Below are 23,433 nucleotides of genomic sequence, written 5' to 3'. Positions count from 1 at the left end.
GTGCTTATGCGATGGAAAAACTAAATGTAAATATGTTTATTTGATAATTCTTAAATGATTCAAATAAATTAGTATTTTTTCTTATTTCATGACAAATAATGATTAGTTAGAAAAAAAAACAGCTTGATAACATTATCAAAATTGAATTTAAAAATTTAAAAATTAACTATAACAAATAAATAAAAAGAATACAAATTAAATCTAAATCTTTAAAAAACATATTATTATTATTTTTTAATAAAAAATCAAATCATTTCCACAACTTATACAAAATATAAATATAAAAATTACGAAGTAGACAATGGAATGAAAGTGAGTCCAATAGCTAGTTAAGGAAGGAGAAAGATAGAGTTAATCTGTTGCAGGCCATTAAAAGAATAAAATTAAAAAATGTATCGAATTTGGTGGATGCACTCAACGTTGTTAAAATTGATCGAGGTTCAAAAAAGGAAATGGAGGGTGGTGCGGGCCGTTTGACAGTCACATGAGTAAACGTTTTTGGTAGATTTAGGCGGAAATGGCGAATTCAGGAGGAGGAGGAGGAGATACCGCGTGGGTGGGAAAGAAGCCACTGAAGCGGCTGGGAGGCATGGCTGACGCGCTTCAAATTGCTTCTGATCTCGGGTTCTCTCTTCCTCCACAGGTACATTGTCTCTTCCTCATCGTATATTTCTATAATTTGAAACATTCAAGGATCTTGCAGTCCATAATAATTGGGGAAGGAGATATCCCGATCTGTTTTTCAATATACACTACACGATCCATCGTCGTCATCATCAATAATTGTGCCATTGTTTTGCCGGGTGAAATCATTTTGAGCATTGAGGCAGTGAGGAAGCCTTGGTGAAACCCTTTTGAGCATCGAGGCAGTGAGGAAGCTTACGCAGAATCGTTTTGAGCGTTTAGTCAGGGAGTCTACATTGCGGTTTGCAAGGGTAGAATTGAGCTTAGGCTTTCACGGGGGAAATGTTCAGGCTTTATCTTCAGTCACATCCGCTAAACTTTTTTCACTATTATCTGTGCTGGGTTTTATCTTTTCCAGTTTCGGTGACTCGGTTACTGGAAATTCATATTCCTTAAATTCACTATGAATTGTGAGCATTCTCCTTAATTCCTTATTGTACATGTCATTTTTCACAAACTACATTACCCATTCCGCCCCCTCGCCCCCCTTTCGTTTGGTTTTAGAAAATTTGTAATACTATTTATCGCAGCAATTTTATGCGTGCGTCAAATCCCAACAAAATAGGGTTGCATTTGATGCTCTCAAAGTTCAGGTTCAATGGCCTTGAAGATGAGTGAGGATTCCTTTACACCGAGGGGAAAATATCTAACGTAGGGGTGATGAAAAGAAATGAAACGATTTTAAAGACATCCACAGTATCTAGCAGCCTGTTGGACCACTAATGTTATGGTTGTTAAAACTACTTCAAAACGCTGAAAGGAAAGCTGCATCAGGGTCCATTACTCCAGAATTTCCTATAAAGGCCACCCTCAACATGACTGTGTTCATACTAATGGATAAAACAAACTCCACCTTAAATTGCGGAGTGTCTATACTCTGGCCCTATATATTTCTCAGGAACTCGATATGGGGGGTTACCTAGCAGTTCCATTGAGGGGCATTCCGGCCTTGGTGCAGCAGCTGATGTGGAGAAAATTCAGGAGCCCCTTCCATGTAAAGTGATCCAATGAAAGCTTATGTTTTTTTGTTGTACTGTAGAATTTTTGGAATTAGGATAAACCACTACCTAATTATTTGAGAGGAATAAGAACCATTACACAGTTGTGTCCAGAGTCCAGACCTACGTTATTACGTTTACCCTTGAAAATGTTTATGCTTAAATTGTGTACACTCAAGGAAACCCGGGGATGTGTCCCCGTCTTTGGAACGTTCTGAAGATTGGGGGATGCGTCGGGAATGCCTCGGGCTATCCCTAAATTTGCAAAATTACCCGAAAACGTTTTTGAAATGTTGAAATGTGAGACGTGTTGGAAGAAAAAAGGGGATGGCCGGCTGTCTCCAACAAAAAAGCAACGTCTTTAAATAAAACAAACTAACTCAAGGCTTTGAAGAAAAAGTATTTTATTCATTGTTGGTGGCCCCCCACACCCAAGGTTGCTTTAAATGAGGAAAACGGCTTCATTTTGAATGCCATTTCATTTTATATTTGTCCAAAGATGTTGCAGCAAGGTTTGAAGGAGCAATTGTAAGAGAGGTTGAATCCAGGGCATATTTGGTAGTGTGACAACATTTTCTTGAAAGTGCTATGTCATTCTTCTTCTTTTTTTTCTAAAGCTCATAAAGTAATAAAAGCATGTCTGTTTTTTATTTTTATTTCTATCTTTTAGTTTAAAGTTAAAGTTCCATTACATCCCACAAAACCAACATGAGCAGTAGTGAGAATGATAGTAGTGACATTGAAGTGGAAGAAACTTAAATAAATGCAGGAGTTTCAGCCTCATTAGAGTGGAAGTGTTGGGGGTAGAGGTTAATATCTACCAAATCCATCTGAGTGCCCTTTCGTTGCCTTGAAGCCTTATGCAAAGGGCCCTTTTAACCCAAAATAACCTCTTCTTCAGCTTTTAGCATGAGATACCAAAAAGAAAAATCCAAGAGTGAATAGAGTGTGGTTGTGTCACATTTGCAAGATAGGTTTTAGAGGGAGCTACACAAGGATATGGTCTCATTTCTTTAGTGTGACAAGTCATGGAGTTAAAGTTTTTCTAAACATAAAGGAGGATGAGAAGGTAGAGGCTCATAGATTGCACATGGAAGTGGAAATGAGGTCTAAAGGTGTGACAATGCCAGTACATTCTTCTACAAGTGGACAATCTTCTATGCCTACGCCATCCATGGTTGGTAGTGGTAATAGTGATATTGCCACAAGAGGAAAAATGAAGATTAGTGGCGGTGAGATGCTAGGGACAGTTGCAAGTGTATTTAACGTGTAGACACATTTGGCAATAGAGTCTTCCATTGCCAATTTTTTTATGCTCATGCCATCCCATTTCATGTGGCTTGTTCCTCTTATTTCAAACAAATCATCAAATATATAGCCTTTATTGGTCCCTCATTTGCCCCTATGCACTAACCTCCAAGACCAATTTGCTAATGGAGGATATGAGGCGAATTTGGATCAAGATGGGTTGCTCTATTGTGATGGATTGTGGATTGATATTAGATATTGACCGCTCATCAATATCATAGTCACATCCTCAATTGGCTCTTATTTTCTTAGAGCTGTGGATTGTTCAAATAAGAGTAAGGATGCAAACTTCCAATTTAGCATTTTGAGAGAGGCCATAGAGGGGGTTGGGGCTTCAATTGTTGTATAGGTGGTCTTTGATTCAACATGTTGTGTGCAAATCGGTTGATATGATGGTGGAGGGTGCTTACAAGCACACCTTTTGGACCCCATGTATTGAACAATGCATTGAAAGACATAGGGAAAATATATTGGGTGAAGCTGGTGGTGGTAGAAGCAAGAGATATTCTAATGTTCATCTGCAACCACTACACCTCACTTGCTCCCTTTAGGATGTTTTCAAAGAAGAAATATATCAAACCTGTAGAGATAAGATGCTTGAGTTGCATGAGCCTTTACAATTGATGATGGTGAATTTAGAGTGGAGTAGATGGCCTAAGTCAAGCTCTATTGAAGGAAAACCCATCAAACAAAGGATCCTTGATGATGATTGGTGGTTTATTGTGAGGTAAGACATTGCTGATTTTATCATTAAATTGCTGATTTTCATATTGAATTTCTAATTTCAATATTTTCTAATTTGTCAATAAATTCTTTTGAACTTTGTGTTCACATTTCACAGATATGTTTGCTTTTTCATCTCACTTGTTTCAAATGTCATTACTGATACAGACTCTCCTAGTCTTTGAGAGATATATGAGACATTTGATAGCATGCTTGCAAAGATAAAAAAAACAATTTTGGCCAAGGATCCTATTTTGAGATTATATGAGTGACATATTAAGCCCATTTTGATGTGGAGGTGGAAGACAATGAACACCCCGCTTCCTAGGGCAACTTTTGCTCTAAATCCCAAATGGTATGCACTAATGGCTGAAAGGTTTCCACTTTGTGATGATGACGAGGTGCAAGAAGGGCTAATGAAGGCCTTTTGAAAGATGTATTCAACTGAGGAGTTTACAATGCTTCACACACAATGGTTTGCCTTCACAAATCTTTGTAATCCAACATTTAGTAAACTAGAGGCGAATACAAATGGAGCCACATTAGCTGATCCTATGGAAGGTAGACATGGCACATAAATGATATGCCACAAATGAGAATGCTTGCCATTTGCCTCCTTTCACTTGCTAGTTCTTCTATTGTAGAGAGCAATTGGTCCATGTTAATTTTAGCAATCAGACTGAAAGTAAAAAAAATAGAAAGCACAAATGCAACACATAACACAGTGATACCCTGGGAAAACCTCACTCTTGGAGATGAAAAACCCAGCAAGAAATATCTCAGATCTGATTAGAATAAACATAGTAGCAGATTACAATCTTTACCCTCCTTCAGGGCACACATCAACTAGAATGAAACTTATCTTAAGATAGAGGACTGAATGTATATGCAGGTCGCTGTTACAGTAAGCTAACCCGAGACTGAATTCGACAGTCCTAAGATACTTCACCCAGTTTGAGACAAGTTTGGCAGCCCAGGATAGTATTCGCTTAGCCTTAGAATGACCTCACCAGCAGTAACATAGCTTTGCTCCACCTTAGGCAAATTCGCTGATGTAGAGACAAGTATTCGCTACCCTAGGAAGATTCGCAAGTGCAGAGATTAGTCGCACATGAGAGTGATAATTCGCTTGTGATTGATTGCTTGTGATCTTCAAATCACCTTTCATATATAGGAGATGACACATACAATAACCCTTGGTCGGCCTTGTGTATTATGGCGCCAAGATACAATATAATTTCAAATGCTTTACAAGTTATATGAAAAGGTCTTGACCTATATCATTATTACAAGTTACATATAACAGCTAGTTATACAAGTTACACCCATCACCCAAATAGGGCCTGACCCAAATAGGGTTATATGCCAAAATGCTAAGGCCGATAGGCAACTTAGCATTTTATGTACTAGGTCAGCCCTAGAAGGGATCCGACCTAGCTACAAAACAACACCCCCTCTTAGCTAGGGAGGATACCTTTGAAATAATTGAGTCACATAGTGACTACCACCATGGCTACTCCCAGAGGGTGGGTCCATCATGGCTACTCCCATGGATGGAGAACATAAGTGCTCGTTGTCATCTCAACATGACGTTCACCATAGCTCCTCCCAGAGGGTGAACAAACTCATTATGGAATTTCTTCCATGACATCCACTATACCTACTCGCAGAGGGTGGATCCACCATGCCTACTCGCAGAGGGTGGAAGAGGGCTTTCACCTCAAACTTCTCCTAGAGGAGTGTATTACCACCATGCCTACTCGCAGAGGGTGGTTCCACCATGCCTATTCGTAGAGGGTGGAAGATACATCTCAATGTATCATTGATGCTGAGACTCCCTCTTAGCTAGAGCTTCATTCTCCACAACTCCAAGCTTATCCCGAAAGTATGCAAACTTCACTTGACCAAGAGGCTTGGTGAGAACATCTACTGTTTGCTCATCAATGCTGATGTACTTCAGCTGAACAACGTTCCTTTGCACCATATCCTTGATATAGTGATACTGGATTTCCGCATGCTTTGTTTTGTCATGAAACACTGGATTGGCAAAAAGCTTCACATAGCTCTGGTTATCACTATCGATAACTGTAGGCTCCCAAGGTTGTCCAAACAATCCTGCAAGGAGTTTTCGAAGCCACACTGCTTCTCTAGCTGCCACACATGCTGCAATGTATTTTGCTTTTGCAGTACTCAATGCCATTGAAGACTGTTTCCTGTTACACCAGGAAATCATAGTGGATCCCAAGCTGAAGCAAACTCCAGAAGTGCTATAATGTCCCCATTTTGCGAGCATCAGAGTTTGTAAGAATTAGCTTATCATTTGACCCTCGTAGGCTAACAATTATTGATAGAGGGCCTTGTGTGGCAGTTACTTGGTGATTAGAGACATTCCTCTTCAGCTGGATTCAGGTTTTGGCCTTTGCACAGGTTTTTTTGACTCAGATTGGCACACTTACTATTTATAGTAAGTTACTATTTTGGGAGAGTCAGGGTTCCTATTAATAGAAAGACACCTGAGCAGAGCTTATTGGCTGTGTCGACCTTGATTGGGCCTTTGCAACTATTTCTAGACTCAGTTCCACATACTATTTATAGAAAGTCACTATTCAGGGTTTCTATTTTTAGACAGGCATTCAATCACATGGAGAACAGGGAGAGTCGACTCCTAGCTCAGACGGCTTAGCAATCAGACAAGTACATCAAGAGATATTAAAGTTTAAGTGACTTAAGTGATTTATTTAATATTTTAATATTATTATAAAGTTCTAAAGTAACTTTATAATAATAAAGTCACTTTAATATAATAAAGTGCGTTAAGTGAATAATTTAATGTGGGAATAAATCTTTTATCCCACATTGGCCAGGAAGGTGTTTGAGCTCTCTTAAGGAAAGAATAAAAGGAAAAGCAAGAGTTCATTCTCGGCATCCAGTTGATGAATAGTATTTTGATTTTTATTGTGGAGCCTAGGGCTTTCGCAATTTTCTTGATCATAGGAAACAAAAACTTCCTATTGATAGCAATTTTGAAGGTGTGAAATAACATCTGAATTATTGCAGTTGTGGTGAAGAATACTTCAGTTCTTTCATTTGTGCAAATTGGTGAAGTTTTCTACAAGGGTTTGAAGTTTATTGTTGAAGAACATTTATAGTTGGTTGTGAATCATCCTTCTTTGGCACATGGAGTTATATCATTCTTGTTGGGAGAGATTATCAACAAGTTATTCAAGGTTTTAAGAGAAGATTGCAAGTTTGTTCTTGCTGCTACAGTGCGCATGAATAGTGCCACGCTACAGTAACTCGTGAATAGTGAAACGCTACAGTGATACGTGAATAGTAAAATCGCTACAGTATATTGCATCTTAGTTGAGTCTACTCAAGGGTTCTTCAAGGGTTTTAATTGCTGCTCATTTCCGGATTAGTTGCTGCTGTCATGACATTGAAATTTGGGCAGAATTTATAATTGTTGGAGGTCGTACTATAGCAGCAGCAGCCACACATGTTGCTTCACAATTTACATGGTATTTGAGTTGCTACATTACCCACAACGTAGGCGCTTCATTCGATCAGGTTCTCTTGCATTTAATTTCAGTATTTAATAGACATTCGAAGTTGGTTGTATGCTGCCATTGTATTCAGACCTGGGTATTTTGTTTCATATCATATTCAACTGTCAGCCAAGAGTCTTGGCCCTTTCATATCTGTGGTAATTGGGACATCAATAAAAAGGAGTTGCATATGATATATTTGTAGTATTTATTTCAGTTTGCAAGATAACTGTTTGTCTTAATGTCCCTAGCTGAAAGTCAACATTTCATAATAGGAATTGCATGGCAAATGTTCGATAAAATGCTTATGGCTGTAGCTCTCATTTCCATACTCTAGTTTGTAGCATATGTTATTTGCACTTTCTTTATTCCTTGGTGAAACATCATTGAAAACTCAAGCAAAACCCAAACACTGAAAACATTGAAAAATCAAACAAAGGCAGAAAATTGTGGTTGGTTAGAGTCCACCAGGTGTGGGTTCAAGCAAGAGTTCATTCTCGGCATCCAGTTGATGAATAGTATTTTGATTGATTTTTATTGTGGAGCCTAGGGCTTTCGCAATTTTCTTCTTTGATCATAGGAAACGAAAACTTCCTATTGATAGCAATTTTGAAGGTGTGAAATAACACCTGAATTATTGCAGTTGTGGGAAAGAATACTTCAGTTCTTTCATTTGTGCAAATTGGTGAAGTTTTCTACAAGGGTTTGAAGTTTATTGTTGGAGAACATTTATAATTGGTTGTGAATCATCCTTCTTTGGCACATGGAGTTATATCATTCTTGTTGGGAGAGATTATCAACAAATTAGTCAAGGTTTTAAGAGCAGATTGCAAGTTTGTTCTTGCTGCTACAGTGCGCATGAATAGTGTGCATGAATAGTGCCGCGCTACAGTATTTGTGCTTGATTCCAATTGCAACTTTCATCTCCATCATCGAGCATCACTATTATCAGGTTCCTCTTGCAACTAATAGTAGCTAGTATTGAAATCGTAGGCATATAATTTTGTTGTTGTAAGTGATAACTTTGAATCAGTTTTGGCATTGCTGTAGTCTTTTTGTAAGCCAATTAGTCTTGGCAAATCCATAGCAGCATTGGACTTAGGAATGAATTCAATAAAGAAGATATATGTTGCATACCATTTGTTTGACGAAATATCCTTTTAATAGCATATATGATCAGCTTAATAGTTGCATGCCAGTTGTTTGTCGAAATGTCAGTTGGCTGTAGGTATGCATTCCATATCTAGTTTTCATGTATATGCATTGAAAATACCAAAAAGAACTGCACTCACATACTAGTTCATTGTAAGAGGTATTGTCAACATCATTGGTGAACTTCCTAAATTTCTTGGCAACTTTCAAAGTGTATCAAACAATCTGAAATACAAAAATCAGAATAGAGAAAGACAACATACAAAGTGTTTGACAATATTCCTTGAGCCAAAATCAGTGAGTTTGGGCAAGGGATATTACAAGTGCGCTTACGATCAGTGACACTTCCTGCCCAATTAGAATCATAATAACCTTCCAAGTTCAGTACTGTGTTGGAAGAGTACTTCAATCCATATCCAACTGTGCCATGAAAGTATCTCAAGATATGCTTGGCTGCAACTAGATGAATCTATCTAGGTTCACACACAAACTGACTAAGAGCATTCACTGCATAGCAAATGTCAGGTCTAGTGTTAACTAGATACATCAAGGATCCAATCAACTGTCGATACTTAGTAGGATCCACAAGATCTGAACTAGTTGTAGATTCACTCAACTTCTTCAAGTTAGATTCCATAGGAGTAGACATATATTTACAATCTAACATTCCAAACCTCTTCAAAATATCAATGGTTTATTTTCCTTGACTTAGAATAATCTCATTAGGTCTTTGCCATACTATAATCTCATTAGGTCTTTGCCATACTTCTAGCCCTAGAAAGAAATGCATGAGACCTAGATCTTTCATTTCAAATTTTGAAGTCAGTTCTTTCTTACATCTAAGAATGAGATGATCTTCTCCAGTCAAAAATAAATCAGCAACATATAAAACCAGAATTAACATCTCACCATTGAATACTTTGAAGTAAAGATTTGGATCAGCATCATTTTTACAGAAACCTAAGCTTACCAAGTACTTGTCAATTCTTTCATACCAAGCACGAGGAGCTTGCTTAAGGCCATATAATGATTTCTTCAATCTGCATACATGAGACTCTCTCTCATGGATCACGAAGCCTTCAGGTTGCTCTATGTAAACTCTTCTTCAGTAACTCCATTGAGAAAAACTATCTTTACGTCCATCTGATGTAACTTCCATCCCTTAGCTACGACAATAGCAATGATAGTCTTGATAGAAGTATATCGAGCTATAGGGGCAAAGGTTTCCCCATAATCTATGCCTTCCTTTTGAGAGAATCCACAAGCCACAAACCTAGCTTTGTATTTCTCAATACTTCCATTAGCAGCATGTTTAATTTTAAACAACCATTTGGAAGATACAACTGACTTACCTTTGGGCCTAGGCACAATATCCCAAACATCATTCTTGATGATAGAATGATATTCTTCATCCATAGCATTCTTCCATGCTTGCTGGTTCATGGCCTCTTCAACGCTGGAAGGTTCAGTCTCAATGATGTTGCACATCAATGCAACATAGTTGGAGAACTTTTGAGGTCTCCTACTTTCTTTGAATGTGCCACTTGGGGCTGCAAACTTTTCAGCCTCCTGTACAATGTTTCTTGCCCAAAGGGGTCTCTTCTTGCTCACAGTAATATCTCTAGGCCCATCAGTAGGATCCATAGGCTCAATTGGATCATCATGCTCTTCAGGTTCTGTAGACTCACTCTGAATCTCAGTATCATGATCAATATCCAAGTTTTGAGGGTTATCATGAACTTCATTGTCAATCTCCATACTTGAACCTCTAGACTTTTTGAATGCAATATCTTCTTCAAAAGTAACATCTCTACGAACCTCAATATACTTATGACCTGGAATGTAGATTCCAAATGCTTTGGAGGTTTCACTGTAGCCCACAAGAATTCCTCTCTTTCTAGAAGGTTCCAACTTGGTTCTTTTCTCTTTGGGTACACGAGCATATACTGGACTCCCAAAGATCCTCAAGTGGCTGATGTTAGGTTTGATCCCTGAAAATGCTTCTTCTAGAGTCATATCCTTCAGTACGCGGCAAGGGCATCTATTCTGAATGTATACTGCTATTCTAGATGCTTCGGCCCAAAGAAAGGTCTGCAGGTCTTGATCATGAATCATAGCTTTTGCAGCCTCAACTATAGATCTCTTCTTTCTTTCTACAACCCCATTTTGTTGAGGGTTGTAGGGAACACAAAAATCCCTCTTGATTCCTGCCTCAATACAAAAATCATGAAAACTACCCGAGGTGTATTCACCTCCATTGTCAGACCTTAAAACTTTAATTCTTTTCTCAGATAGATTTTCAGCTAAGGCCTTAAAATCTTTGAATCTACCTAGGACTTCATTAGATTCTGTTGATTTTAGAAAGTAAATCCACGTTTTCCTAGAGTAGTCATCTATGAAGATTACATAATACAAGAATCCACTTGGAGAAGCAACAAACGTAGGTCCACATAAATTAGAATGCACAAGAGCTAATTTCTCTTTAGACCTACTTTCACTTTGATGAAATGGACTCTTAGTGTTTTTACCCATAGCACAACCTTTACATGTATCATCATGAATATGACTAAGTTTAGGCATACTTGTAACCATCTTCTCTAGGGTAGGAAGGGCTCGAAAATGAAGATGTCCAAGTCTTCTATGCCATAGCTCGCTTGACTCAGGTGCTTCATGAATGTGAGCTTGAATTGGACGAGCTGAAAGCTTATATAGGCTCTTATTGTTAATTTTAGATCAGACAGTAGCAAAATAGATAACAACCAATGGAATGCACACAAAGAACACCAATGTATCCTGGGAAAACCTCCCTCTTGGAGGTGAAAAACCCAACTATAATTCTTAGATCTTATTATCCAATGATTAGTAGGTATCTTTTACAATTAGCTTCAACATTTGAAGCAATCAAAACCAGTAAATTATTCACAGTAGAATAGCATCTTCAACCTAGGTTATACACAATGATGAACTTATCTCTGAGAATAGGGTGTTTGCTGTCACAAGGAGGTTCGCTGTCTCAGAGATGGAGTTCACTGCCTTCAAATGATGTTTGCTGCCCTCAAATGATGTTCGCTGTCTCAGAGATGGAGTTCGCTGCCCTCAAATGATGTTCGCTGCCCTCAAATGATGTTCGCTGTCTTCTAGATGATCTTCGTTGTCAGAAAGACCAGTTCGCTGCCCTTTGTATATGATTCGTTGACCTCTGAATGTGCTTTGCTGACTTAGGATATGGTTTGCTGATCACAAAAGTAATTCGATGGAGAATGCCAAATAGGAATGTAATTGCTGATTGTGTGTCATTCATAGAAACGAGACTCGCCTAAACTCGGCGAGTCCGAGTCCGAGTCATGCTCGCCGAGTCTTTGGGACTTGGACTCGGACTCGGACTCGTTTGAGTCTGGCGAGCAAACTTGCCAGACTCGTCGAGTTGGTGAGTTTGGCTCAAACTCGCCAAACTCGGCGAGTCCCGAGCCCCAAACTCGGCTATTGGCTGGGTTAGTAAAATGACAAAAAAATACATTTTAAATGGTTTTTTTTAAATGAATGGTATCGTCTTTGTTCACTACAACCTTCGCCTGAGAATGAGAAAAATTAGGGTTACAACATGTCAGCCAGTAGAAAAATAACACCCGACACCTTTATTAAATAATAAGACCCCGCAAGGGGTGATGCCCCTTGACCCCACCTTGGGGGCGCTGCTCCCAAACCCCCATCGAAAAATATGGGGGGAAACTGCGTCGATAGAAGTAGGGAAAATTTAAGCTCCGAGTTTGACACTGATTGGATTGATCGGGTAGATATAGAGGTTGAGACTGTAGCCATGGCAGAGGAGGAGCGGAGAGCACAAGCACAAACAGGAGATTCAAAGGCAGATAGTGACACAGATGTTCTTGATGTTGGTGAGCATGGCATGGTGTCACGGGGAGCGGCTATGGCTGTCGAATCATCTAGGACCTACCTTAGACGCCTTAGTAGGGGGCCGGGGCCAGAGGGTGTAGTCTCCTCTGAGCCATAGGCTTGTAGTTGTATTTACCTTTGGTATTTGTATGAAACATTTGATGATGATCATATGATGACATGGATTTTTTATTCCATGAGTTTTGTAATATTGTATTCATTTGACAATATTTATATATCTATGTTTGTTATTTCCTTTAGCTACAATTTGTGTTTATGCTTATGTGATTGATGTATACTTGTGTATGTAATCAAATGAGCCGAGTTTGATGATGTTATTGTGTCTTTAAGGTGTATTCAATAAAGGGTGCTTGAAACAAGTTTTAAATCCTAAAAAATCTCTAAATTTCTTGAGTTTTTCACTTTCCCGAGTCCAGTCGAGTTTGGAGCCGAGTTTGACGCCGAGTCCGAGTCTGAGTCCAAGCTGAGTTTGAGTCCCGTTTCTTTGGTGTCATTACAATGAGATTGACTTTGCATATATATGAGTCTCTAGCATCCTAATTCACTTAAGTCGGCCTTGTTAACTTCTGGCGCCAAGGAGGATCAAACCTATAATTTACAAGTTACATCCATATAGGTCTTAACTAATTACAAGTTACACATGACGCCCAATTAGGGCCCAACTAACATTGAATCATTAATGCCTTCTAAGGCCAGGCCACATAACCGCTAAGTGTACTAGGTCGGCCCTAGAAGGGATCCGACCTAGCTACAAACACCAACACTCATACTGATTCCCAATGACACAAGCTGATTTGATGTTGGACTTCTTAGGCCATGCAAGAACTCTTCCCTCAGAAAATGCAATCTGATAACCTTTATCTTCCAATGCTGATATGGAGATAAGGTTCCTCTTGATTCCTGGCACAAACAATATATCACTGAGGTGAAGAGAAATTCCAGAATCTAAGTTAAAGGAAGTAGGACCAAAACCTCTTACAGAATAGTGTGCATCATCTCCAATGATCACATGTAGGTTGGACTCCTCCACCAAGTCCGAAAGATGCTCCCTGTAGCCGGTGATGTGTCTAGATGCTCCACTATCAATCAGCTATGTATGACTGTTTGTAGGAACATTGCTGGACAAGGCAGAGATGAAGAGGAAGTCTTCAACATCATTCTGATTTGAAACTTCATTTATGTTTGCTCCTTGTTGCTTTGGCTGGGATAAGCAATCCCTAGCACAGTGACCGAACTTGTCACACCTGAAACACTTGATTTGTGAAAGATCCTTCTTCTTCTTCATTGAATCAGGAGCTGGATCAGACCTTTGGTCTCTATTTCTCTTGAAATTGTTCTTCTTCCAATAGCCTCCTTTCTTCTTGATGGACTGGGCAGCAAGAACATGATTGTCTTCTCCACGAGTGCTTTTGATAACTCCTCTTGTGGCCAGTCTCGATTCTTCTTGTATGCAATCTGCCCTCAAACGATTAAACATGGGAAGTTCTGCCCTTGCATTAATTCCTTGAATGTAAGACTCCCAAGATGCCAGAAGACCATTGAGGGCTAACATGGTCAAGTCTTTGTCATCAACAACATTTCCGATAGAAGAGAGCTGATCTCTCAAATCAGAAATCCTCATGAAGTATGCTATGACAAACTCTCCTTTCGCCATCTTGATGTGATGAAGCTGCTGCTTCAAGGCTAGGGCACGACCAGTGTTGTTGATTTTGTACATCTCCTCCAAGGTTCTGAACATATCGCTTGTTGTCTTCATCTTGGAGACGATGGGAATGATGTGATCCTTCACGGAATCAACCAGTATCTTCCGAGCTTGAATGTCTTTCTTCCTCCATTGAATCTTTTCTTCTTCTGCTCAGGCTCGGTGGATTTCCTGTCCACAAAGTCTGCAAGATCACTTCCATTCAAATCAAGCATAATTCAGAATCTCCATGACGTGAAATTGGAAGCACCATCCAATCTATCTTCAACCTCGAGTCTGTTCACCATCTTGAAGAAGTGATAAGAGCAGAATGAAGATAACTAATTACTGTCAATCTGATTACACCTAATTCGAACCAAGCTCTGATACCATGTTAATTTTAGCAATCAGACTGAAAGTAAAAAAAAATAGAAAGCACAAATGCAACACATAACACAGTGATACCCTGCGAAACCTCCCTCTTGGAGGTGAAAAACCCAACAAGAAATGTCTCAAATCTGATTAGAATAAACACAGTAGCAGATTACAATCTTTACCCTCCTTTAGCTAGGGCACACATCAACTAGAGCGAAACTTATTTGAAGATAGAGGACTGAATGTATATGCAGGTCACTGTTACAGTAAGCTAATTTGAGACTGAATTTGACAATCCTAAGATACTTCGCCCAGTCCAAGACAAGTTCGGCCGCCCGAGATAGTATTCACTCAGCCGTAGAATGACCTCGCCAGTAGTAACATAGATTTGCTCCACTTTAGGCAAATTCACTGATGTAGAGACAAGTATTCGCTGCCCTAGGAAGATTCGCAAGTGCAGAGATCAGTCGCACATGAGAGTGATAATTCGCTTGTGATTGATTGCTTGTGATCTTCAAATCACCTTTCATATATAGGAGATGACACATACAATAACCCTTGGTCGGCCTTGTGTATTTTGGTGCCAAGATACAATACAATTTCAAATGCTTTACAAGTTATATGAATAGGTCTTGACCTATATCATTATTACACGTTACATATAACAGCCAGTTATACAAGTTACACCCATCGCCCAAATAGGACCTGACCCAAATAGGGTTATATGCAAAAATGCTAAGGCCGATAGGCAACTTAGCATTTTATGTACTAGGTCGGCCCTAGAAGGGATCCAATCTAGCTACAAAACTACAGTCCACACATGGCTTTATCCACTACATGGAGAGGAAGACTTACCTCTAGATGAATGGAGAAACTTGTGTCTTGTTGTGACCTAATCACACATCACCCCATTGCAAATGGGGACCCCGTATTTTTTAGGCCCTCTTGATCTTTTGGCTTTTGTTTGTCGGGTCTTTTCGCGGTAGTCCTGTCAGTCTCCTCAATTTGCATGTGTTTGGGGGTTAGTCTGATTAAGTCTGCAACTCGTTTGAGTAAATTTGGCCAAGTTTGGAACCTGTTTCATCCATTTTAGGTTTTTATCTTTCAGACTTGAATTTGAGGCCTTTCCCTTAGGCTTTTGTAAAAACTGAACATTGCATTGGAATTAGGATCGTTTAAGGAACGTGCATGTGAAATTTGAGCCAATTCTGAGCAACTTTCTATTTTTTAGAAAGTTCCTATTTTTTAGGGATTTCACTGCCTCTCGGATTGGTCTGATTTTGCCAAAAATCAAACTTACTATTTTTACCAGTTTCTATTTTTAGTAAGTTTCAATTTTTAGTAAGTGTCATCTCGTCATGTTTTGACCTAATCTTAACATTTTGAAATACTTACTATTTTGGGAAAGTCTATTTTGGTAGGCTCTTTAGAGGGAGACACTGAAGATTGAGCAATCCTAAAGAATTGTCTAAATCCAGAAAGTCAAAAAAGAAGGCTAATGGGTGAAAAAGTGGCTAAGTACGGATGCCCATTCCAGAAGTGGAAAACATTGGGAAAATCTCATAAGTTTGGTAAAGAAAACAACTTCAACTCCAAGATGGTACCCTGATCTAGAAAATGTGAAAATGACTAAGTTTGGATGAAATACCAAGCATGAATTCATAAGGCAAAGAAACCAAATGCCAAAGGGGCACCGAATTGAGGCCATGGAGGAATTTTTTCCTCCATGGCAAGTTTTCCTTGACATGGTGCTTTTAGCGCCTAAGAAGTAAGGTGGGCACTAGATTGGGGTGATGGAGGAAAATTCCTCCACCCCCAATTTTCCTTGACCTTGGTAATTCTTCGCCCAAGACAGCTGTAGAGCGCCAAATGGGGGATAGCAAGGAAAAAAGTTTGGGAAATAGGAATTCCTCCTCGTGGTGATTTTGGTGCCCAAGGTTAGGTATGGGTGCTAGAATAAAGGTGCCATGGAAAACCAAAAGACAAGTCAAATTCCTTCATGATGCCAAATCAATGCCCAAGGAGGTGCTCAAGCTCTAGACAAGGGGGGTCATGGAAAGTCAAAGCCGGTAAAAATTCTTCCATACCAAGCATCCAATGCCCAATTGAGGAGTCAGGCGCCAATTTCAAGGTGCCAAGGAAAAGCTAGCAAGGAATGAAATTCCTCCATAAGGGCCAAATAGCGCCCAAGCATGTGCAAGGGTGCCAAATGGGAGGTGTCGTGGAAAACATGAAAATCAAAAAATTCCTCTCCTACATGGAATCAACGCCCAAGACAGTTATAGAGCACTAAATTGAGGTGGGCAAGTAAAATGGTCTAAGGCACAAGAATCTTCCATGATGGTGTTTTAGCGCCCAAGAGCCAGGATGGGCGCCAAATAGGAGGTGCCATGGAAAAGTCAAAAATCTCAAAATTCCTCCATGCTGTGAGAATAGCGCCCAAGCCAGGTGTGAGGTGCCAAAGAAAGATGGTCATGGAAAAGGTCAGTCAAATGAAAATTCCTCCTCAAGGTGAATTCCACGCTCAAGGTTGAAGATGAATTCCATGGCATGGAAAATTGGAGTCAAGGATTGATTGAAGAAAGAAAATTCCCCTCGGGAAAAAAAAATGAAAAATCTATTTTTGGGCATAAAAAATCATCCGAATTTCATAATGATGATAGATTTGGATTCTTGAGAGAATTTTCTCTCTTTTGGACCATAGAACACTAATTTGAAAAAAATTGCTAAAAAGTAGGAGATGTTGAAAACTGATAGAAAATTCCCTCCAAAACAAGGCAAATTCAAAAACTTCAAGAAAATTCTTCCTAGATAAAATTTTCTCTCTCCAAGGGTTTCTTGCCAAGTGGTAGTCGGGTCAATGCATGTTGAATTAATAGAGCATCTTTTTGCATGTAGCCGCCACATTTATGGCATCATGGCTGATTCTTTTGCATGTTGCCATCACATTTGGAGATGATGGTGCATTTATGACATAATGGGGCGATTTTTGCATGGAGGAATATTTAGTGCATGTTGGGCTAATTTAGTGAAGAGTGGTGCATTTAATGCATTTTGGATACCAGTTGTAATGGGTCGGAATTAATTGTATATGGGCATAATGGGCATTTATTGCTAATTCCTACCTTGTTGCATCATGTGTGGGGAATCTTTTAGGGGAAAACCCTAATTAGGGTTTTGCATGTAGCCAAGGCTTGAAGCCTATATAAAGGGGTGATCCCCTCATTTGTAAAAAAGGAGGGAGATTTGTATGAAATTGTTGTGATAAGTTTTTGAGATAATAACAGTGAAACATTGTTCTCTGAAGGTGTTCACTTAAGTTATTTTTGAAAACTTGCATGGTTTCACCTTCCACTTAAGTTATTTTTTAAAACTTGTATGGTTTCACCTTCGTCACTTAGAGTAGAAGTAGAGTAGTGCTTTGATTTCAATGGAGAATGTAATTGTGTTTGATGAATTTCCATGGTTCATACTTTTTGCATCTTGTTGATTATAAGTTGCAGCGTAAAGTTAGCTTGAACCCCCAAATTTGTGCTAAGTTTAATTGTGAATAGTTGTTTGGATTGCATCATGTTGGGCATTCAAATGCACTTTCTCAATGTGAAAATCCTTCAACATCCTTAGAAGATTGCATCGCTTCTTGTAGAGTTGTAGTTAATCTTGGCAAAGCAGAGCTTGGTTTACTTGGAATTTGTCCACTAAAGCATTATCTATTGATATCACTGCCATTAGGAGTAGATTTAGATCCTTCTAACCTTTCTCCTTTATTTTCAGTTCATTTTAGTTTAGTTCGTTTGAAGCAGGAGCATCACAAAATTGCTATATATGATGATGAAGTTCCAGCCAAAGCAAAGAAGTGGAAGAATGATCCAAACGTAAGTCCCCTTGGATTACCAACAAATCACATCAGCCCATTGAGTCATGTCCATTGCATATGTGAACCTTGGAGTCGATTGTTTGAACTCACTGCAATCTTAGCAAACAATCGTACTTTGATCAAGAGAGAGTGGTGTGACCATTAGGCAACTTTATTCTGTGTTAGGCACTGACATAAAAAACACGTCAACATGTCTGTGTGTAGTACTCTTCGACTTTAGGATCGTCTCAAATTCTAGAGTATTGATAGGCTCCAATTTTATGGTAGATATTGATCTCAAAGATGTCGTTCAAGTTGAGGAGGAGGCATCGACGGGATTGGTCGGGGTTCCTATGAATGAGGTAGACCCTCAGTGGCAATGAATTCGAGGACTTTGATTTTGATGCAATGTTGAGAGATGTAGATTAGGGGTATTAGTGTACTTTCTTTTTTTGTAATTTCATATTGTAATTGAAAGTGAAACTTGCATCCTTCAGCATTTTGTGGTAACTTGTGTACTATTTTTTAATATGACATGCATATTGGCAATGAATTATGAAAGCAATTTGAATTAAGTTTTGACATTTGCTAATTCATTTGACTCTCATGTGAGTTCTCAATTGAACACAAATGTTATGTATTAAGGTGCTATAATGTATATATGAATGCTTTATCAATGTTATCATATGAATATTAAAATATCCCTATATATAAAAAATTTTCCCCTTGTTTTTATATAATCGTCCCCTTTGTCATCCCCTACCCTCCCCCAAAATGGCTTAAAAAATTCTCGTTTTGAAACCTGTTCCCCTATCCTTTGTCGTACTTGTCTTGGAAACTAGGGGTAACATAGAGTACAATGCATTCTTGAAAGATCTTGAGCTGCATTGCAAACTCTCTAGCCCCCCACCTCTTCACATAGTGCAATTTTGCTTATTGAAGATCACCGCTTTTGGATTTTGGAGAAAGTAAGAATTTTACATGGGTTATATGGGAGCACTTGCAATTGATATTTAATTGTAGTAGCCTCCCAATGCAAATGTTTTTCTTAGATGCTTGTAGCACCTACTCAATTTTTTCTAGTCTCTAGGCATTTTATTCTAGTCAAGAGTATGTCTTTTATGTGAGAAATACAATTCTAATGGCTTTAAATATGAAGTGCAAAAATGCCATTGTGGAAAGCAAAAAGTTGATGTTACATAGGATAATATTTCTGCAATTTATTCCAAATGTTTCTCAACCACACCAACTTAGAAGATTGAAATGGCTTGCCTTCATGGGCACTTGCCTAAGTGGTATGATTTTAGCCAAAGAAGCAAATATCTTAGGATTTTTTTGGCAAACCAAAATATAAAGATTTTTTGAATTTCTCGAGATAATATTGGGATAAAACAGGGACCTAAAAAGTGCAAGAAAAAAAGAAAGATAAACAATTGATTTTTTAATATTTAAAGCCATCCTTATTGCATAGAGAGAGAGAGAATAAAATTATGTTAATGTCAATAGATGACCAAAAGTAGATTGATGGGACTCAAGAGCACACCGGTTTATAAAAAAGGTTGTACAAGGAGGATCCTAGAGTGTGATAGAGTGAAAGTAAAGGAGAGTGCGTAACATGAATTTCGATATGTGGATTTTTCTTATCAATTTTGAGATCACTTATTAGTAGATTACAATACACATCGTATAGTGCATTCCTACGCAATTCGACTTGAAAGCTCAAAGGTCAAAATCAATTACAAGCCACAAAATACAAATGTCAACTTACAAAGTACAAGTCCTCAGTGTGTCCTCAACAAGAAAGAAATGCTCAAGGAGCTGATCAGTCACTCGGTGCATTCTCATTCTATTGCTATCAGGGTTTACTGTTTGTAGGGATGGCATGACTTCTCTTGCGCTTTGGTGTAATTCTTTGGCCATTGACATTTCCTAGCTCTATTGTCTTGTGTATTATGTTGGAGCTTCGACAATCTTAGTAATTGTGAATCTTTGGACTTTGAACCTTAGTGATAATCATTGGTGAAGTAGTCGGTACTTGATACTGTTAGCAAGCCCCAAGTGAGACTTGGATTACTATCTACTTGGGTAGGGGTTTGTTTAATTCAACTATGATGAATCACCAAATCTCATTGGTTGATTGGTTTTTAACAGGGTTAATTCTGAAAATTTAGATAGATTACACCATTTCAAACTCTTTATTTGCAGTTGCCTTGATGCATGAGGGCTTGAGGTGATGCCTTTGTTTTGACAAATCTGTTTCTACATGGACATCACATCTTGGTCTGACATGCACCGCATGTTGTTTTAGGCTCAAATGTGAAAGAATGATAGAAAAATTGCAGGGGGTATAGAAACATAAAAGATTGCAATTTATCTTCAAAACAAAGAATGGGAAAATATCATCATATTATCGACAACACAGTGTTGATATATTGTCAAAATTACTAGCCAATACTCAATTCAATATACAACAAATTGGAGTAAATTCTACTGAGCTTGTTGATAAAAGATATATTATGATAAATTTTTTATCTGAAAAGAACAAAGGTAAAATAAGGAAGAAGAAAATGGTTTTTCTTTCAAAATTTGTAAATGTGCAAGTACCCACTATTTTATGACAGATGAATTTCCTGCTTCCCAAAAGTGCCCTAGGGTTTTATCTAGGGTTGGGTTTTTCCTTTTTTAGGGTTTATTATTCATCATTGTAATCATTCAAATGAATTAACTCATGTCATACAGAAACTCAATCATGGAGTCTATTTGGATCAATTAATTTTTGAAGGTTTCATAGCACAATTAATGGCTTTTTCTCTTTTCATGTGCTAGACATTTTAGTTGTAAGTATTATTGGGAGTTGTGGGGTTCACTATCAACTCCAACATGGTATTCAGAGCATCAAATTTGTGACTTGAAGCCTGTTTTTTGAGATATTCGGCTTTGAAAAAAAAAATAGCACATCTTGGAGCAAAACGAACATCGTTGTTGCAAGTATTTTTGGGAGTTGTGGGATTCACTATCAACTCCAACATTGCATCAAAGCACCAAATTTGTGACTTATTGCCCTTTTTTGAGATATTTAGCTTTGAAAAAAATTTAGCTTATCTTGGAGCAAAATGGACATCACCGTTGGTTCAAAAAGATCAAAATCTTTAAGATTGTCTATTCAAGTGCCAAAATCCAAGTGGTTTAAAAACAGATTTTTTTTAAGGGTATTGAAATTCATGCATAAAATTCTGTACGATAGTATAGATCCATACAACTAAATCACCATACGATGTTTACATAAAAATTGCCTTGTCCTCTATGTAGAAAATTGACATCACAAGTAATGAAATCCGACAGGCTTTATTTGTTTTCGGTTGGAAGTTTATTCATAGTGGTGTAATTTTCAAAGGTCAACAATTTTTTTGTCTTTGTTGATGACATTGCAAGCTTGTCAATATCATTCAACTTACTCCTGAAGATGTTTATTTGCTTGATCTGATGGATTTTCCCTTTGTCGATGTAATGCCCCACCAAGGAATCCTAGAGGGTATGTGCAAACTACACATAGTAAAATGGATTTTTTTTTAGTACTCAATTGTAAACGTATACATCTCTAACAAGTATTAAGCTCAAACCTCAATATTAGGTCGAATTGTTGTTAATAGACAATGCACACGCAGAATTCTAAACACTTGAAATTTCAATCAAGCAAGCGGAAATGTCTCCTTGACCATAAGACAAGGTCATTGAGGTATTTAGGGTCACTCAAGACCATATCTAAAGTTGCAAGACTCGAATCGATAAATAGGACCAACTACTTGGTCCTAGGTGTCATTGTTGAGCTCCGACAAAACCCAAGTCACAATCGGACGCCCTTGATGCCATCTAAACTCACTCTAAACCAACTCAAGACCCTTTGAGGGTTCCTAGATGTCACTACCTTTGTAACGCATTTGAAATTGGATCAAACTGACACCTTTAGCTCCTAGAAACCTCTCAAGATTGAACAGTCAACATAGGCTCTTGCACCTAACATAGGCAGACCAAAAGGACACATGCATGATGCACTAGTGTCCTTGAATCGTGTTGGCGTCCTTTGAATTGGTGAACTCACGTTGTTATCCTTTCAGATGCACATTTGTCCTGACTAGTGAGCTTCTTGGTTGGACAGTTTGGTCTCTTGAACACCTCAAAACCCTTGGTAAAGTCAAAATATCCTCATGACACTCGAATTGTGAGAATTGGACCAAAAGTTGTGAAAAGAGGACAACAACGTATCACCAAGTCATTGGGGGACACCTACAAGACTAGTTGAGAATCAGGTGGATTCAAAACATACTCAATCCACCCAAAACTTCCCTAAATTGACTCCATGACACTCAAGGATGTCCAAACTAACAAGAAACCAGGTTAAGACACCTCATAGGGTGTCCCGATTGAGTCTGGAATGACTCCGATCCATTAAAACCACATTAAGTTGATCAATAACTCTTGACCACCATATGAGACGAGTAAACCAACCTCCAAGACTATAACAATCACATCTACATTCATTTTAAAGCACCAATGGAAATGTTCCTATGATATCAACATGACACATCATTACTTCGTTAAGCTACAAGCCATAGATCGTGCTTGTTTCCAACACTGGTGTACACAAATCCAATCTAACCATATCAACAGGGTTACAATTACATCATTCTCCACTTGGAGTGTACAATATCCATATCATCAATGTCCACAATGTTTATTTCAATATACAAATGATTACAATCTTACAAGAAAGAGCGAATGAGAAGGAACAAGTATTGAGGATGGTGGAAGGACTCTCCAAGCCGATCATGATCTAAGTCCATCGGTCCCCAACGGTGGTTTGCAATGCCACTTGACCATGTGGTACCCTTAGGTCCAACCCATTGTGCTCGTGGAGATAGTCACACAACCCAAACAATCGTACAAGCAAACAAAAGGGCTATAGGCTTACATGCATATTGAACACCAAGTATACACATCTTTCAAGAACATAAAGCGAACATCCAATAAAGGTAGAAAGAACCATAACCTCAATACAAACCAATTCATATATAGAGCAAGGACACACTAAACATGAAGGACAACATCAAGCCATCAAGTATAAATCAACTCACCATCCAACACCTCAAACATCTCATAGCACCATGACTGACATACAAGGCAACCACATGAATCCAA

The 23,433-nt window shown here is 38.5% G+C and overlaps 1 protein-coding gene across 1 annotated transcript in view; it reads left to right on the top strand.

Moving 5' to 3' along the window:
• The first annotated feature begins 354 nt into the window (after positions 1-354).
• The window catches only part of LOC131037514 (AUGMIN subunit 2), a 158,746-nt gene continuing 135,667 nt past the window's right edge, over positions 355-23,433 (top strand). Inside the window, exon 1 of the mRNA XM_057969674.2 lies at positions 355-643. Within this exon, the coding sequence (XP_057825657.2) occupies positions 518-643 (126 nt within the window). The 5' untranslated portion in view covers positions 355-517. The remainder of the gene's footprint in view (positions 644-23,433) is intronic.

Source organism: Cryptomeria japonica, chromosome 6 (genome assembly GCF_030272615.1).
Source record: "Cryptomeria japonica chromosome 6, Sugi_1.0, whole genome shotgun sequence".
NCBI lineage: Eukaryota > Viridiplantae > Streptophyta > Pinopsida > Cupressales > Cupressaceae > Cryptomeria > Cryptomeria japonica.
The sequence above is the reverse complement of the archived record's forward strand: the minus strand, read 5'-3'. Positions and strand labels throughout refer to the sequence as shown.